This window comes from Scyliorhinus torazame, chromosome 1 (assembly GCF_047496885.1).
Source record: "Scyliorhinus torazame isolate Kashiwa2021f chromosome 1, sScyTor2.1, whole genome shotgun sequence".
In the NCBI taxonomy this organism is placed as follows: Eukaryota; Metazoa; Chordata; class Chondrichthyes; order Carcharhiniformes; family Scyliorhinidae; genus Scyliorhinus; species Scyliorhinus torazame.
The window spans coordinates 248,850,010-248,869,533 of record NC_092707.1 but is presented as its reverse complement, the minus strand read 5'-3'; the positions used below and the strand labels follow the sequence as shown (position 1 = coordinate 248,869,533).

At 44.2% G+C, this 19,524-nt stretch overlaps 1 protein-coding gene across 4 annotated transcripts in view; it reads left to right on the top strand.

Annotated features, from left to right (window-relative positions):
• Positions 1-19,524, top strand: part of gins1 (GINS complex subunit 1 (Psf1 homolog)) — a 29,683-nt gene that overhangs the window by 8,064 nt on the left and 2,095 nt on the right. For 2 of the 4 annotated variants that reach the window (XM_072504523.1, XM_072504516.1), the window contains exons 2-6: positions 586-650; positions 10,991-11,089; positions 15,505-15,595; positions 17,879-17,995; positions 19,445-19,519. In XM_072504523.1, coding sequence (XP_072360624.1) covers positions 616-650; positions 10,991-11,089; positions 15,505-15,595; positions 17,879-17,995; positions 19,445-19,519 — 417 coding nt within the window. In that variant the 5' untranslated portion in view covers positions 586-615. The remainder of the gene's footprint in view (positions 1-585; positions 651-10,990; positions 11,090-15,504; positions 15,596-17,878; positions 17,996-19,444; positions 19,520-19,524) is intronic. The other 2 variants (XM_072504527.1, XM_072504521.1) reach the window with 2 other exon arrangements.

Sequence of the window (19,524 nt, the reverse complement as noted above, 5' to 3'; positions counted from 1 at the left end):
ATGTTGTAAACTTTTTCCCCACATTATGATCAGTGAGAACTTGCTTGCTAGTCTTTTCACCTCGTAGGGGTGAAATTGACCTACGGTGATAGTGAATCGGCAGCCTAGTCTACACCTTTATTTTTTTCATTGTCGGGGGTTGTGTGTAATACAAGTTCACCATTGACATGAAATAAATTGACTTGACAAACAATGTGCAAATGTGAAGAAATAGTATTGAAATGTGTTGTGGGTGTATGGAGAGATATTAATCAACAGCTTAATATTAGGGCTGGGGTAGTGTAGTTGTTGCATTTCTAAAGTCATAATCCAGAGAAAGTGAATTTGGTTCCAAACATGGTTATCTGAGGCATTTAAGGAAAAGATAGATGGGAACATGAGCGTGAAAAGAATAGCACAAAATACTGAGAGGGGGGTGTGTGAAGTAGGGACGGTGGAGCTGAAACACTGGCCTAGATTGTTTCGACCAAATGGCCTCTTTGTGCTGCAAATTCTATTTATCTTGTCACTGCTAAATTATGTGACATCTGGTTAATGTATATAAAATGTACTACAAAAATTTATGCAAATCAAATCTACTTCTAGGAGGATGGTATCAGACAAGTCCTTGAAGAGATGAAAGCTTTGTATGAACAGAACCAAACGGATGTGTAAGTATTTTTCATGACTATTCCATGTGCTGGGTTACCTACTGGAGAGCGAATTAATTTTCCAAATATATCACTGAGGATAATGCATGACAATTACAGCACAATTGGTTTTCAACAGCTGCTTCACGTCCCTGACGAACTAGAAGCTGTACCCTTTCAGAAATCTACCCTAGCTGAGTGTGGTGTGGCATGAAATATTGCTAGTTACCTGTAGTTTCAGTAAATTGCTGTAAAAGTGCTCTCCAAATTAGGAACACCGGAGTACGCCATTCAGCCCCTCAAGCCTGCTCCGCCATTCAATGAGGTCAGGCCTAACTCCAGATACCTGCCTGTGGCCCATATCCCTTGATACTTTTGCTTAACAAAAATTTATATATCTCCGATTTAAAATTTACAACTGATTTAGCATCAATTGCCGTTTATGGAAGAGAGTTCCAAATCTCTACCACCCTTTTGTGTCGAATTGTTTCCTAACATCTCTCTAGGGTGGCACGGTAGCACTGTGGTGTGCACTGCTGCCCCACAGCTTCAGGGTCCTAGGTTCAATTCTATCCTTGGGTGGGTGACTCTAGCACTTTCTCTCCGTGTCTGCATGGATTTCCTCCGGGTGCTCCGGTTTCCTACCAAAGATGTGCAGGTTAGGTGGGTTGACCATGATAAATTGCCCCTTAGTGTCCAAAAGGTTAGGTTGGGTTACGAGAATAGGGTGGGGGTGTGGGCTTAAGTAGGGTGATCTTTCCAAGGGCTGGTGCAGACTCAATGGGCCGAATCGCCTCATTCTGCACTGTAAATTCTATGATTCTCATTTCTATGAATATAAACAGATATAGTTACTGCCTCTCTCCTGGGTGATCTTTCAGAGGGTCGGTGTAGACTTGATGGGCCAAGTCTGCACTGCAGGGATTCTGAGGTGGCACAGTTCTACATTGAACAAGGGGAACCTATTTACAAGGTTCAGCAAATTACTGCCTTTAAAATTTGCAGTATCACCTTTGTTCTCAACACGAGCAAGTACTTTGATTTGTGTTTCTCTTTAATTTAAATCTCAAGCATTTATGGTAATTTTATAAGCTATCTCAATATCTATGATTTATCGATGCAACTGTGCTGTCGTGACCAAATCAATATTATTTCTGTAATTGGCTAAGTTTACATGTATGATATTGAACTAAAATTTTCCCCCTGTCCACAGAGCTGGTTTACGTGTGATGATGTATACTGAACTGGGTTTCTGATTGTGTTTCATGGTTTATGTACATGAATCGAGCAATTTATTTTTCAGGCAAGATCAAAAAAGGCAGAACATAGCTGCTCAGTATCAGCTTTCTCAATGATTATTGTTACAAGGAACAGTAAATAAGCATTGTGACTCCAGGAATAGTTTTTCTTTAACTTTGTGTCTACGGGGTGGCTAATGTTTTCATCAAAAATAAATGGATGAGGTTGCAGAATTTGATCCCAAAAGCATTGATAAAAGTCCTGGACCCCTGAAATAAAAACAGAATTTGAATTGTTTAGCCAGTGCTCAAAGATCCTTGCCTGTTAGCACCTAACTATAGCTTGACAGAATTTTTATATTCAATATTTTCTTCAAGTTTGTACTCTGTATGGTCTCTCGGGTAGTTGAAAGTCAGAGTGTGTTTTAAAGGATTAGTTCTGAAATTAATTCCATTGGTTATATTGCTCAGTTCAAATGCAACGCTTAATCCAGACAATATGAGCCCCACCTTTGGGGAGAAAGTAAAACATCAGCTGAGGAGCAATCGCAGCAATAAGTGACATTGCTAATCACCACACGTTTAACTGAGGCCAAGGATTGTGCTGAGACAGGAAAGTACATATTTCACTCTGACCTTCAGCTGTCACTGAGGGGACCTTGCTAGAACAATTAAACCTATGACCAGGCAAGCCTATAAATGGAGCAGGGTTTCAATTTGGCAGAGACCCGTGAGCACTTGAAACACATCATTGAGTCTTACTTTTACTATCTCTGTAAAGACAAGTAACTTTTAAAAATAATTAAAACTTCCAATCATTAACAGAAAGAATTATGCCATGAGGCTTTGTGGTTTTAAACAAAATATTTTGCTGTACATAATATTTTGTAAGCATTTATTCTTAAAACTCAAATTTCAATAGATCACAGCCTGTTCTACCTTTAGTTCCACCCAAGAGTACCCCTGCACTTTACAGGAACTTGAGAGTTATTTCACTTCTCCTGGAATCAATGCAAAGTGTGCCACAGTTCTCAAGAATTCACTTTATTTCCCCCATGTTCCTCATGATCTGAGGTGAGATTTCTTGTGGTCCTTGCAGTAGAATCCAGCAAGGTGAACCCTCCAACACCTCACAGTTGTGGATTTCCCACTACGAGCATGGGCCTTAATGTATTTTTGCATAGTGAATAAAATCAGAAACACTCCTGATTCCAAATAGCTCCCTTGCTACTGGTCTACGTCTCCTGGCAGATTCTCTTTGTTTCCTTCAAACTGCTCCGGATCCAGACTTCAACTGTAAATTTCTGTGAGAAATCACCCAGATAAAACCAAAAATATCTCTCCATGCAATCTACCCCCATGGCAGTGTGGCATGGCTGGGATATCTTTGATAAATTTAACTAATTATATCCAACTCCAAAAATTCCCTTTGTTCTGAGAAACAAAACTAACATTGAGACAACTATAGAAATCCGATCTCCACCAAGAAGCTCAAAAGTAGTCAATTGATCAGGTTCCAATACACCCCACTATGACTGTATAAAACTTATGTAACTTTCATGACCGCTTTCTCTAAGCTCCACCCTGCCTCTCAAACAAAGGTTCTCTGGGGTTTCCAGACTTCGACCTATCATCCTTATCTTGGCTGTTTGATTGCCCACTCGTGTTATACAAGAAGAACAGAGTCATGTTATTGATATGCAACTAACCTCCCATTTGATGGACTAAGGCATCAGATTCTGTAATGGGCTAATCGCTTGTCAGACAGCGTGTCCCAAAGAACAATGGATCTGAGGCATCCTGTGTATTCCCAATAACGAGTTTTAAGTCTGACTGGAACAATGTATCCCAGCCAGGTGTGGACACATCCCTCTCACTCCTTGTTGGCAGGTTTGTTTCTCCTCAGTCTGTTTAACCCCTAAATTGCCTGCTACATTTCCGCTCACATTTCTGGACCCAATTTCCTAATATCTCCCTCGTGTAACATTGACAATCTACAGCTTTCTCCTCCATTTAGAAGTTTGCAATGATACAAAAAATGACTGTGATTGATAACCATACCTGCCTGCAATCATGTCCAGTTCATTGATCCAGAACACACAAAGCAAGAGAATTAGTACTAAGCCCTGCAAAACTGTATTGGAAACATCCTTTCAGTCACAAAAAGGCCCATCGGCCATTCACCTTTGCTTCCTGCTTCGGAGCCAGTTTTGAATCCAACTTGTTTCAGCTCCCATGGTCTTTTACTTCTGTGAACAGTCTGTCACGTGCGGCGTTATTAAAAGCCTGGCTAGAGTCCATATGGACAACATCATGTGCACTAACCTCATCGACCCTCCTTGTTACCTTTTTCAAAAAATTCAATCATGTTAGTCAGACATGACCTTGCCTTAAAGCCATGCTGACTGCTTTGATTAATCCATTTCTATTTAAATGAAAATTTTCCTGTTCCTCAATATTTTCCAATAATATGCAGCTAGGGAGATAGGGAAAGTAAAGGACGGTGAGGGGAACCCGGTTGGGGTGAATAAGGCGTTTAGAGAATTTTACAGCAGGCTGTTCAAGTCGGAACCCCCCCTACGGGCTGGAGGGGATGAGGTGCTTCTTGGAGGGGCTGAATTTCCCAATGGTGGATGAAGAGCGGGTAGTATGGCTGGAAGAGATAGTGGAGGGCTTGAAGGCCATGCAGGCGGGTAAGGTCCCAGGTCCGGATGGGTACCCAGTGGAGTTCTATAAAAGGTTCTCGGAGATACTGTAGCCAGTGTTGTTGAGGATGTTCAATGAGGCAAGGGAAAGAGGGGTGCTGCCCCTGACGATGTCACAGGAAATGTTGCTGATTCTTAAGCGGGACAAGAACCCGGAGCTGTGTGGGTCCTACAGGCCGATCTCCCCGCTGAATGTGGATGCCACGTTGCTGGCCAAAATCTTGTCCTCCAGGATTGAGGACTGTGTTCCGGATGTTATTAGGGAGGAGCAGACGGGGTTTGTTAAGGGTAGGTAGTTGGTAGCCAATGTAAGAAGGTTGTTAAATGTGATCATGATGCCTCTGGAAGGTAGGGAGGTTGAGGTAGTGATCGTAATGGATGCAGAAAAGGCTTTTGATCGGGTAGAATGGGACTATCTGTGGGAGGTACTGGGACGGCTCTGATTTGGGCAGGACTTTATTGACTGGGTCAGGTTACTGTATCAGGCTCCTGTGGCAAGTGTGGGGTCGAAGAGGCGAACTTGGGACTATTTTAGACTGCAGAGGGGGGCAAGACAGGAATGCCCCCTCTCCCCACTGTTGTTTGCGCTGGCTACAGAGCCGTTGGCAATCGCTCTGAGAACTTCAAGGGGCTGGAGGGGACTGGTCCGAGGCGGGGGGGGGGGGGGGGCACAGGGTTTCGCTCTATGCGGATGATCTACTTCTGTACGTTTCGGACCCAGTAAGGGGATGGAAGAAATCATGAAGATTTTAGGGGAATTCGGCTGGTTTTCGGGGCATAAGCTAAACATGGATAAGAGTGAGATGTTTGTGGTTCAGGAGGGGCGACTGGGGGAGCTGCCGTTTAGGTCACTAGGGGGTAGTTTTAGGTACTTGGGCATCCAAGTGGCGCGGGAATGGGACCGGCTGCATAAATTGAATCTGGCCCGGCTAGTGGACCAAATGAAGGACTATTTCCGGAGATGGGACGCGCTCTCGTTGTCGCTGGCTTGGAGGATACAAACGGTGAAAATGACGGTCCTCCCGAGGTTCCTATTTGCATTTCAATGTCTCCCCATTTTTATTCCGCGGTCCTTTTTTTAAGCGAGTCAACCGTGTGATCACGGGCTTTGTCTGGGACCCCGCGGGTAAGGAAGGTAATGCTCGGGCGGAGCCGGGGTGAGGGCGGGCTGGCGCTGCCAAAGTTTAGCAACTATTACTGGCGGCTAACATAGCCATGATCAGGAAGTGGGTGGCGATGGAGGGGTCGGTGTGGGTGCGGATGGAGGCGGCTTCTTGTAAGGGCACCAGTCTGGGGGTGTTGGTAACTGCGCCTCTGCCTCTCCCGGTACTCCACCAGCCCTGTGGTGGCGGCAGCCCTGAGAGTTTGGGGCCAGTGGAGGTGGCATGTGGGAGCATCGGTCTGGGCCCCAATTTGTGATAACCACCGGTTTGCCCCGGGGAGTACGGATGGGGGGCTTCCGGGTATGGCGGAGAGCGGGGATTGAGAGAATGGGGGATGCGATCATAGAGGGGAGCTTTCCGAGTATGAGGGCGTTGGAGGAAAAGTTTGGGCTGGCGAGGGGAAACAAATTCAGATATTTGCAGGTGCGGGACTTCCTTCGTGAACAAGTGGCAACCTTCCCTCTCCTACCGCTGAGGGGCATTCAGGACGGGGTAATGTTCAGAGAATGGGTGGGGGGGGGAGGGTCCCGGATATCTATAAGGAGCTTATGGAGTCGGAGGAGACGCAGACCGAGGAGCTGAAGCGTAAGTGGGAGGAGGAGCTGGGAGGTGAGACAGAGGATGGTTTAATGGGCAGATGCGTTGAGTAGAGTCAACGCGTCCGCAACATGTGCCAGGCTCAGCCTGATACAATTTAAGGTTGTGCACCGGGCTCACATGACAGTGACCCGGATGAGCAGATTCTTTGGGGTGGAGGACAGGTGCACAAAATGCGCGGGAGGACCAGCGAACCATGTCCACATGTTTTAGACATGTCTGAAGCTTCAGGGATTTTGTCAGGGGTTTCGGACGTCATGGCCAAGGTTTTAAAAACAAGGGTGGCACTGGGTCCAGAGGTGGCAATTTTCGGGGTGTCTGAAGATTCGGGAATCCAGGAGGAGAAAGTGGCAGATGTTTTGGCCTTTGCTTCCCTAGTAGCCCAGAGATGAATACTATTGGCATGTAGGGACCCAAAGTCAGAGACCTGGCTATCGGACACGGCTAGCTTTCTCTGTGTGGAGAAAATTAAGTTCGCCTTGAGAGGCTCACTGTTAGGGTTCACCCGGAGGTGGCAACCGTTCGTTGGCTTCCTTGCGGAAAACTAATCGTCGTCCGGGGAGGGGGGGGGGGGGAGGAGAATGATGTAAGGTAGTTTAAGGTTACAGTAGGGGTTCAATAAGGGTGGGATCTGTACGAAAGGTGAACGGCTTTTGCACTAAGCATAGAAACATAGAATTTACAGTGCAGAAGGAGGCCATTCGGCCCATCGAGTCTGCACCAGCTCTTGGACAGAGAGCACCCTACCCAAGCCCACAAATTCTGTACAATTCTGATATATTGAGTATATGAAGTACAGGCCTGCAATCCCCAGCATTAAATTATATATAGAATTTTACTTCAGTTTCTTAATGTAGAAGCCTTGATATATGTGAGCAACTTTGGCCTGGTTCAGTCGCATTGAATACCCAACCCTTTCATTTGGAATTATCAGTGGCTGGTGTTCTAATCTGTATGGACTGATGATTTTTGAGGGTGGAAATCCCAAACTCCCGAGTATTCACTAAAAGAATGAAACCAACGGATTCAAGATTTAAAACAAAATAATTTCACTACGCAAAAATCAAAGACCATGAATACTAATACTCTTAACTAGGCAATTACATTAAATATATTAAAATTACAATGAATACAGTTACTTGTGCTCTCAACTAAATTTAAGGCAAACCACTTGGTCTGAATACTGTTTCAGAGATTTATATTGGGGCTGAGATTCCTTATACCTTCCAGGTTCCTCCACATCTCCTCCAACCATCCCATGTTCGCAAATTCCCTGTTCAACATGGACATTGCTCGTGTCTTAAGCAAAGCCACCTTGAATCAAAATTCTCTTGGTTCTGATCTTTTTAAGTCTGGAGTATTGCACCTAAATCTCTCGTATGCACACACATATTGAGAAACATAGTTCAACTCACTCCAGCAAAGTCCTTCAGTTTCCAAGATTTCTAAACCCTTTAACCAGCACACACAATTTCAACTGGACATTGCTTGAAAGAGATGTTCTCTGCATTCAGCTTGTTCTAACAAAAACTGAAACCCTGTTTGAAAACCAGGGTCAGCCACAATTTACTGCTCCCCCCCCCCCCCCCCCCCCAAAAAAAAAACCATATAATTAACTTCTTGTTGACTCTTTCATTATTGTTTATCTCCCACACCACCTGGTCATATGATCAACTACTGGAAACGAGGTACTTTACAAGAAATTGTCTCCTGTAGAAATCTAGTCTTAAAGGAATCATCATCCCAACATAAAATATAGGATTTTCCCAGAAAGCATATGGACCATCGCACTGGGATAGCAGGAAATGGTCAGTGTCGACTGTCATATTGCCAGTGGCTGGTAGCATAGGCACATGGATTGGGTGGGGGAAGTGGCTATAAGATAATATATTTTTTTTAAAATTAGAGTACCCAATTAAGGGGCAATTTATCGTGGCCAATTCACCTACCCGGCATGTCTTTTGGGTTGTGGGGGTGAAACCCATGCAGACACTGGGAGAATGTGCAAACTCCACACGGGCAGTGACCCAGAGCCAGAATCAAACCTGGGACCTCGGCTCTGTGAGGCAGCAGTGCTAACCACTGCACCACCATGCTGCCCTCGGTAATATTTTTCTTTTTAATTTATAGTACCCAATTTTTTTTTTTAATGTCCCCAATTAAGGGATAATTTAGCGTGGCCAATCCACCTACCCTGCACATCTTGGGTTGTGGGGGTGAAACCCACGCAGACATGGGGAGAATGTGAAAACTCCACACGGACAGTGACCCAGAATCGGGATTTGAACCCGGGTCCTCAGGGCCCTAGTCCCAGTGCTATCCACTGTGCCACATGCCACCCCTGGTAATATTTTTATTGATGAGAAACTGGTGATTGCTAAGAAAATTGGTAAGAGACATGACGGGGATTTAAAACAGGAATTTAGGGAGCTAGGGTGGAAGCTGAGAGCCAGGACAAACCATGTTGTTATCTCTGGTTTGTTGCTGGTGCCATGTGCTAGCGAGTTGAGGAACAGGGAGAGAGTGCAGATAAACACGTGGCTGCAGGGATGGTGTAGGAGGTAGGGTTTCAATTACGTGGATAATTGGAGCACATTCTGGGGAAGGTGGGACCTGTACAGACAGGACGGTTTGCACCTGAACCAGAGGGGCACCAATATCCTGGGAGGGAAATTTGCTATGGCTCTTCCGGGGGGTTTAAACTAATTTGTCAGAGGGATGGGAAAACGAGCTGTAGTCCAGAAACCAGTGTTGAGAGTAGTGAGGTACTGAGGAGGGTATCAAGGGCGCAGGAGTGTACTGGCATACAGGAAGGTGGGTTGAAATGTGTCTACTTCAATGCACGGAGCATCCGGAATAAGGTATGTAAACTTGGAGCGTGGATTGGTACTTGGAACTACGATGTTGTGGCCATTACGGAGATATGGTTCGAACAGGGACAGGAATAGTTGTTGGAAGTTCCAGGGTATAGATGTTTCAGTAAGAGTAGGGAAGGTGGTAAAAGAGGTGAGGAGTAGCATTATTAATTAAGGATAGTTTAAAGGCTGCAGAAAGGCAGTTTGAAGGGGATCTGCCTACTGAGGTAATATGGGCTGAAGTTAGAAATAGGAAAGGAGCTGTCACGTTGTTAGGAGTTTTCTATAGACCCCCAAATAGTAATAGAGATGTGGAGGAAGAAATTGCAAAACAGATCATGGATAGGTGTGGAGGTCTGAGGGTAGTTGTCATGGGTGACTTTAACTTTCCAAATATTGATTGGAACCTCTAGGTCAAACAGTTCGGATGGGGCAGTTTTTGTACAGTGTGTGCAGGAGGGTTTCCGGACACAATATGTGGGTAGGCCGACAAGAGGGGGGGCCACATTGGATTTGATACTGGGTAATGAACCGGGCCAAGTGTTAGATTTGTTTGTGGGAGAGCACTTTGGAGATAGTGACCACAATTCGGTGACTTTCACTATTGCAATGGAGAGGGATAGGGCCATACGGCAGGGCAAGGTTTATAATTGGGGGAGGGGTAATTATGATGTGTTTAGGCAAGAATTAGGGAGCATAAGATGGGAACAGAAACTGTCAGGGAAAGGCACAAATGAAAAGTGGAGCTTGTTCAAGGAACAAATACTGCATGTCCTTGATAGATATGTCCCTGTCAGGCAGGGAGGAAATGGCCGTGTGAGGGATCCATGGTTCACAAAAGAGGTTGAATGACTTGTCAAGAGGAAAAAAGAAGCGTATGTAAGTATGAGAAAATAAGGTTCAGTTGGGTCGAAAGATTGAGGGAGCTAGGGCTTTTCTCTTTGGAGCAGAGGAGGATGAGAGGCGACTTAATAGAGGTTTATAAGATGATGAGGGGGCTAGATAGAGTGGACGTTCAGAGACTATTTCCTCGGGTGGATGCAGCTGTTACAAGGGGGCATAACTCTCAGGTTCCGGGTGGGAGATATAGGAAGGATGTCCGAGGTAGGTTCTTTACTCAGAGAGTGGTTAGGGTGTGGAATGGACTGCCTGCTGTGATAGTGGAGTCGGGCACTTTAGGAACTTTCAAGCGGTTGTTGGATAGGCACATGGAGCACACCAGAATGACAGGGAGTGGGATAGCTTGATGTTGGTTTCGGACAAAGCTCGGCACAACATCGAGGGCCGAAGGGCCTGTTCTGTGCTGTACTGTTCTATGTTCTATGCTGTGAAGAATTCGAATGGCAATTTGACACCAGATGACAATCTTGCTCTGCTGGCTGAAATTGTTTGGAAATCCGTTCTGTGCTACCTATTTTTATATTTGATACTTCATTTGAAGTAAGCTTCTTTGGAATACAAACTGATTCAAATATTTAATTAGCAAATGATGAACTGGCTGCAAATGAGGATAGTAATGGAAACAAGTCAGGGGCAGCACGGTGGTGCAGTGGTTAGTGCTGCTGCCTCACGGCGCCGAGGTCCCAGGTTCGATCCCGGCTCTGGGTCACTGCCCATGTGGAGTTTGCATGTTCGCCCCGTGTTTGCGTGGGTTTCGCCCCCACAACCCAAAGATGTGCAGGCTAGGTGGATTGGCCACGCTAAATTGCCCCTTAATTTGGAAGAAATGAATTGGGTATTCTAAATTTATTTATATAAAAATAAAATGAAAACAAGTCAGTAAAATATTTATTTCCTTTGCAGGAATGAAGCTAAATCTGATGGAAGGACAGACCTAATCCCAACAATCAAGTTTCGTCACTGCTGTTTGCTGAGGAATAAGCGCTGTGTTTTAGCATACCTGTACGTCACCATTTTAAAATAGAGGGGTCCTTTAATTTGTAATTCCAGGATTGGTCTCCTATTCTTCAATTCACAAATGTAATTACTCTTACTCATAGGAAAATCACCGTGGCACAACTCGTTGCTTTACTTCCAAATCTAAAAGGATCATAAATATGTGCCAATGTCCAAATATTCCTATTTGACTTATTTGTGTTGTACAGAATTAATGACGAACATGTTTAAACGTTGAACTATTCTACCTGCAGTTTGGTTAAATTGGTGACCAAGAGATCATTCTCCACCAGGTTATTTTAAAATATCTTCTCTTCTCCAGTCACTCTTTTTAAAGTAGCTTTTGAGAAGATACTGTTCCCACTTGGATTGGACTTACTCCGCCAAGCTACCTGAATAACAGTGTTTCACGTGTAATCCTAGGCTTGCACCAATGGCACTTATAGAATTGTAGAACAGTTAGAGCACCGTTCATGTCCACACTGGTTCTCTGCAAGAGAAACTCTCCTAATCCCACTCCCCCCACCTTTTCCCATAGCCTGTACTTTATTTTCTCTTCAGATAATTATCCAATTCTCTTAAGTCTCAGCTTAGATCTGCGGCCACCACACACTCGGGCAGTGCATTTCACATCCTAACCACTTGCTCTATTTTTTTTTTTTAATTCTCCTTTCATCGTTGCTCCTTTTGCCAATCACATTAAATTGATGTCCTCTGAATGTTGTTTTTTAAAATAAATTTAGAGTACCCAATTATTGTTTTCCAATTCGGGGGCAATTTAGCGTGGCCAATCCACCTATCCTGCACATCTTTGGGTTGTGGAGGTGAGACCCACGCAGACATGTGGAGTTTGCGCATTCTCCATGGACAGTGTCCCAGGGCCAGGATCGAACCCGGGTCCTCCGCGCAGTGGCAGCAGTGTTAACCACTGCGCCACCATGCAGCCCCAAGTCCTCTGAAAGTTGTCTCAGTGCTGCTACATTAAAGTCAGACTGCTTTGTTATTTGCCAAATGGAACTGTGCACTGCAAACATCAGCACCTCTGACCTTACGATGGGAAGGTCATTGGTGAAGCACCTGAACGTGATTAGATCTGGGGACTGCCCCTAGGAAGTCCTGCAATAATGTCCTTGGGCTCCGATGTTTCGCCTCCAACAACCACAATAATGTTTGTGCCAAAAATGTGTCCAGCCAGTAGAAAGTTCCTCCTGATTTCCACTGACACCAGTTTTGCTCGGGCTCCTTGATGCCACACTCAGTCAAATGCTGCCTTGACATCAAAAGTAGTCATTTACTGCTCAACTCTGAAATTCAGCTTTTAAGTTTCCATTATGACCAAGGCTGTGTAATGCGGCCTGCTGTGTGTCCTGGCAGAACCAAGACTGAGTGTTAGTATGCAAATTATTGAAGAGTGCCTCTTGATATGACTGTCAACATATTGGGAGTAAACCAATGGGGCTGTAATTGACCAGATTAGACTTGTCCTGTTTTTTTGTGGATGGGACTTGCCTGTAATTTTCCATTTTCTGGTCGACGCCTATGCTAAAATTGTGCTGAAACTGCTCTTCCAGAAGTGTGACTGTTCTGGAGCACAAACGTAACATGGCCACAGTGCATAGCATTTGTAATATTCAGTGTATCAACTATTTCTGATATCACTTGGAGTGAATCGAATTATCTGCATTTGGGAATTTGTGATGCCAGGGACCTCCGGAGGAGGCAGAGATGGATTATCCGCTCAGCATTTCTGGCCAAAGATGATTGCAGACTTTCAACCTTGTAATTTGCATTGATGTGCTGAGCTCTGCCATCGTTGAGGATTGCGATGTTCCTGCAGCCTCCTCTTGTTAGTTGTTTCATTTTTTTTCACCACCATCCTTGACTGACAGGTCTACAGAGCTTTGATCTGATCTGTTGTTTATGGGAACTCTCTGGCCTGTCTATAGCTTGCTGCTTCTGCCCTTTACTTTGCATTTAGCCCTGAGATATAGCTTCACCAGGCTGGCCTCTATTTTATCTGTGGCAGTTTCATCTGATGCTGTTTGAGGCATGCCCTTTGATTATTCTAGAATTAGAATCTCTGCAACCCAGAATGAGGTTATTCGGCCCATCAAGTCTGCACCAACCCTCTGAAAGAGCACCCTACCCAGGCCCGCACCCTCACCCTATCCCCTTAACCCCACCTAACCGTCACATCTTTGAACACTGTAAGGGCAATTTTAGCACGGCCAATCCACCTAACCTGCACATCTTTGGACTGTGGGAGGAAACCCACGCAGGCACTGGTAGAAAGTGCCACACAGACAGACACCTGAGGCCAGAATTAAACCTGGGTCCCTGGCGCTGAGGCGTAGTGCTAACTACTGTGTCACCGTGCTGCCCTGGGAATCCAATTTCAAAGGACAGAGGTGAAGATGCACGGTAAATCTAATCAGTAAGCTGTATCAGGAGTAAATGTTGAATGAAAGCCTTTCAAAAGTTTGTCATAATTTTTTGCCTTTGTTTAAATCTTATAAAGAGAATCTAACAGCAAAAGCTTATATTTTTAAAGCACAGTGTTCCAGGATGCTTCACAGTAGCATAATCAGTCAGAAATTGGCCAAAGAGGGTAACCTTTGGATCCTTGATCAAAGAGGTAGATATTAAGGAACGCCTTGAAGGAAGAAAGAGGTGGAGAGGTTTGGGAGGGAATTCCAGAGCTTGGGGCCAGGCAGCTTAAGACTTGGCCACCAATGGTGAGGTGAAGGAATTGGAGGGTGTGCAAGAGGTCTGCATTGGAGGTACGCAACGTTTTAGGGCTGGATCAGATAACTGAGATTGGGAGGAGTAAACCAGACTTCAAGACACTATTGAGGTGCTTCCATTGGCAATAGGTTACTGGGTAAAGATGGTGGGGAAATTAACATAAATCCCACAATTGGCATGACAATATTTATGTGCTGCTGTTAGGCAAGCACAGGATCAAGACCCACTGTTACATAGCCTGCCAAAGCCACTGCAGTTGATAGAGGAAGATAAGGCATGATTTGAGAGACAATATGAATAGGTGCCTTCTGAAGAGCAGAAATAAGAGCAGTGAGACCATGACCGCTTTCAGCCTCTGGCAAGTAACATTCACGCACACAAATTCCAGACAATGACCATCTCCAACAAAAGAGAATCTAACCAATCCAATTTACATTCAATGGCATTACAGTTGCTGAATTTACCCATCATCAATATCCAGGAAGTTACCATGGACCAGCAATTTAACTGGGTCCAACTGACGATACTGTGCACGGTGGCACAGTGGTTAGCACTGTTGCTTCACAGCGCCACGGTTCCAGGTTTGATTCCCTTCTTGGGTCAATGTCTGCGGAGTCTGCACGGTCTCCCTGTGTCTGCGTGGGTTTCCTCCCACAAGCCCCGAAAGATGTGCAGTTATGTAATTTGGACACTCCGAATTCTCCCTCTGTGGCACGAACAGGTGCCGGAATGTGACTAGGGGCTTTTCACAGTAACTTCATTTCACTGTTAATGTAAGTTTACTTGTGACAACAAAGATTATTATTATTAATAAGAGATGGTCATAGGCTGAAAATGCTGCAGAGAGTAACTCCCCTCCAGTCTAGCAATTATTTACAAGGCATAATTTAAGCACAAGCTGAAATACTCCTCAGATTGAAGAGCAGAATATTGCAGATGGTGGAAATCTGAAATAAAAACAAACTGCTGAAAATACTCAGCAGGTCAGACAGCATCTGTTTCTCTCTCCACAGCAGGTGCCTGATATGTTGAGTGTTTTCAGCATTTTCTGTCTTATTTGAAAGACTCCTCACGTGCCTGGATGAGTGCAGCTTCAACAGCATCCAAGAAGCTTGACATCATCCAGGCACGGAAGAGCAGCTCAATTGATGAGCGTCAGTTTACAACTTCAGTCCTACAAGCACCAATGCACTGTGGCAGAAGTGTGTATCATCTAGAAGATGCACTGCAGTAACTCGCCCACTTTCCACATCTCTACCACCCAGAAGAGCACGGGCAGAGGGCACATGAGAACACCACCACTTGCAAGTTTGCTTCCAAGTCAAACCCACCACTACAGTTGTTAAATTTCCCCTATCATCAATATCCAGGAAGTTGCCATTGACCAGCAATTTAACTGGGTCCAACACTGGTGACACTGCACGGTGGCACAGACTTTATCACTTGAGACTATATCACTGTTGCTGGGTCAAAATCCTGGAACTCCCATACCACTGTGAGTATAAAGCCCCCCCCAGATAATCTGGGATGAGCAATAAATATAAATGCTGGCCTTGTCAGCAACACCCATGTCCCATGAATAAATACTTTTATTTTTATAAAAAGTAAATGAGAAAAACCTGGAGCAGAAGGGATTGAGCTAAAAAAAAATATTAACTTGCTTTTTTCCTCAACAGATATGACCGTTTATTGCGAATTCGATCACTGAGGTGGGAATATGGAAGTGTTCTACCATCAGGAATTCGGTTCCATTTTGCTGCTGAGGAGGTACAGCTACTTTAAAACTGAATTTCAAGCATCTAAACTGTGAATGAGGAAAAGCCTTTTAGCCCACCCAACCCTGTCCTCCAAGGTTCTTTTGGTGTAGCCTGTATCCAAACTCACACCCAAGTCCCATTCACCCATCACCCCTGTGCTCTCTGACATACATTGGCTCCCAGTCCACCAACACCGTGGCTTTAAAATTCTCAACATTGTTTTCAAATCCCTCCATATCTCTGAAAAAAAAACCTTGAGCTGTACAACCCTTCAAGAACATCCCATTCCTCCAATTCTGGTCTTTTGTTTATCACCAATATATTTCATTTTATGATTAAGCTGCTTAAACCCAAAGCTCTGCAATTCCCTCCATTAATCTTTCCGCATCTCAACCTCCTGTGTCTCCATTAATACACTCCTTAAAACTTTGAATCAAGTTTTTAATCACTTGTCCTAATATCATAGAATCCTCTACAGCACAGAAAGAAGGCATTCGGCCCATCAAGACTGTGCACTCTCATTAAAGTTTTTTAACACAATTTTTTTCCCTTACAAACAATAACCCCCCCCCAGACTATGCACTCTCAATGGCGCAATCCAGTATGTCCCATTCCTTTACACCTCCTGTAGCAACTAGAGATGCAAACTGTCCAACCTAGGTTACCTATCTACTCTAAGCATAGCCAGCCTATCTGTTGCCTCCTGTCTCCATTTTCACCCCTTCCATTACCTTGCTATTTTCACGTCAATTAATGATTTATCAGATTCCTCTTCCTCGATAAACACCAATATAAAGTACCCATTAAGTATACCAGCCTTGCCTATGCCTCTTTAAGTATATATCATAGAATCTCTACAGTGTAGAACGAGGCCATTCGGCCCATCGAGTCTGCACCAACCCTCTGAAACAGCACCCTACTGAGGCCCACTCTCCCGCAACCTTTCAACCCCACCTAACCGTTTGACATTAACGGGCAATTTATCATGGCCGATCCACCCAACCTGCACTCTTTGGACTGTGGGAGAAACCGGAGCACCTGGAGGAAACCCACGCACACACAGTGACAACTTGCAAACTCTACACCAGACAGTTACCCAAGGTCGGAATCGAACCCAGGTCCCTAGTGCTATGAGGCAGCAGTGTTAGCCCGGTAGCACAGTGGTTAGCGCAGCTGTTTCGCAGCTCCAGGGTCCCTGGTTCGATTCCCAGCTTGGGTCACTGCCTGTGTGGAGTCTGCACGGATTTCCTCCGGGTGCTCTGGTTTCCTCCCGCAGTCCAAAGATGTGCAGGTTAGGTGGATTGGCCATGATAAATTGCCCCTTAGTGTCCAAAAAAAGGTTTGGTTAGGTGGGGTTATTGGGTTACAGGGATAGGGTGGAGGCGTGGGCTTAAGTAGGGTGCTCTTTCCAAGGGCTGGTGCAGACTCGATGGGCCGAATGGCTTCCTTCTGCACTGTAAATTCTATGATTCTAACCACTGTGCCTCCCATAAACTCCTTAAATCTTCTTTGCCGTAATAGGACCCATTCCATTTCTTGCTACCCACTTGCCATTTAGATGTTGGTAGAAAGTTTTTGGGTTCCCTTTTTATGTTGACTACCATTCTATTCTCCTACACTCTTGCCAGCCTTGCTTTCCTCTTCACTTCCTCTCTCAAACTATTGCTTGCAGAATTCACCTGATGCGCATCATAACTCTTTGATATCTCCTTACTGGCACTGTGTCAAACTTTGTTAATTGCTCCTGTGAAGTACATGGGGACATCTTAAGGTGCTATATAAATTCCTGTTACTGTTCAGTTTTAATAGTTCTACATTAAAGACTATAGTGGAATGTAATCCAGAGAACATGAATTCCTGTGAGTGACCATGGAGTTATGAAGTTCTTGTGAACCCCAATTGCTTGACTAATGTGCTTCCTATAGGGATGGTAACCCAATGTCCTTAGCCGATAAGTGACTTCAGCCCCACGCAGTGTGATTAACCCTTAACTGCCTCTGAGGTGACCGAGCAAGCTATTCAAACCATTACACAAAAAAAGCAACTTGAAGGCAATTGGGTCCAGGCATATACCCTGCCCTTGGCACTGACAATCCAAGCTTGAGAATTAATTACATGACCATCAGTAAAAGTTAGGGGCACAAAACAAAACTTTTTTTTTTAAACAAGTAAAATGTTCAAATAGTTTGTGAGGATTCCCAAAGCAAAGGATTCACTTTGCTGTGTGGTTTTCCTGTTATCATTCATTTGCAGGACTTCCTTTGCAATAGTTTTGATTATTTTTTTACGGCAGACTGAATGGTTCAACCAGTACAAAAAGTCACTTGCCACATACATGAGATCCATTGGAGGTGAAGGAGGGCTGGACATAACTCAAGATATGAAACCGCCAAAGAGTCTATTTATTGAAGTAAGTTGCAACTTGCGTTTCATGACCAGGTCAACCGTGGATTTTTATGAACATGCAAAATAGGAGCAGACGTAGGCCATAGGCCCCTCCAGACTGCTCTGCCATTTAATAATATCATGGCTGATCTGTTTGTGTTTTGAATTCCACATTCCCATCTACCCCAATAACTATGGTTTCTTGTAAGTGAAAGGAATCCATCTATATTCAATGATCCCCACCTCCACTACCTTCCAAGGCAGAGTTCCAGAGTCGCAAAACCCTCAGGAAAAAAAATCTAATCTCTGTTCTAAAAGGGTGACCCCCTAATTTTAAAACTGTGCCTCCTAGATTTGGACTCAGCCACAAGAGGAAACATCGTTTCCATATTTGATCATTGTGCCTGCAGAAGTGTACTTGATAGATAATCTTACTTTGGATATTAGAAATGAATATCTGTTGTCCAGTGAACTGGTTAATCACAGGTTCAAAGTAATCTGCGTATGAAGAACTGAAATAGTATCGCTTTTACAATTTTGTCACTTTGAACGTGATTCTGAAAGTGACAACTGGGACAAAAAAAAACTATTTTCTTAGCTCCATTGTCTCTTCTGTACTGTTTCAATCCAAAGAGGTGGGATTCCTATCACATCCTTAATATTTAAGATAATCTAAATATACCCTTTTATATGATGCTTCAAACTTTACAGCTGAACCATGTGATATTAACTTCCATCTGCTCCTGAGGTTTCCAAATGTTACATAAATGTATGTGGATCAGTTGATAGGTGACTTAATCTGGGTCTTTGCTCGAGCTAATCTGTTATTTATACTCCCCTCGATGCATGCTGCCAGGCTTATGCCAAGTGTCTCCTTACTCTGGCATAGCCAAGATTGATGAACTAGTGTACTGTGCAATGCCAAAATATGTCATCATTATACAGTTTATCCCCATTAAACATAGAGTGGGGAATGATTTTAGGCAGTCATTAATGGATGCATTTAGTTTTCTTTTTAACAAGATTACATCAATAGCAAGGAACAAGAAAACCTACAGATCACTTGATGTTCATCCATTACTACTGTGCTTGAGGTCCTACAATGGCCTAGCCCCGCATCACTATTCAAATCCTTCTGTGTCCTCCCTATCTCTGTAACCCTGTTCAGTCCTCTGGGAATTCTGACCTCTTCCACCTCCCCGATTTCCTTCACCCCACTGATGGCAGATGTGGCATCAGGAAATCTCACCATATGCTTCTTTGCCTCTTTCTTCTTTAAGACTTGCTCTTTACAAACTATCTCTTCAACGCAAGGTTTTGGTTCGAATGTCTCCTTATGTGGTTTGATTTTGATTTCTGCTTTGGTAGTTGCTTCTGTGAAGTTGTGAGGTAATTACCTTTTGACAGTGTTAAAGGACATATATAAATGCAAATTGTCAAGATGAATTTTGTGGCTTTTCCTTCCCACCTCTAGGTAAGGTGTTTGAAAGATTACGGTGAATATGAAATTGATGATGGTACTACAGTACTCCTGAAGAAAAACAGTCAGGTAAC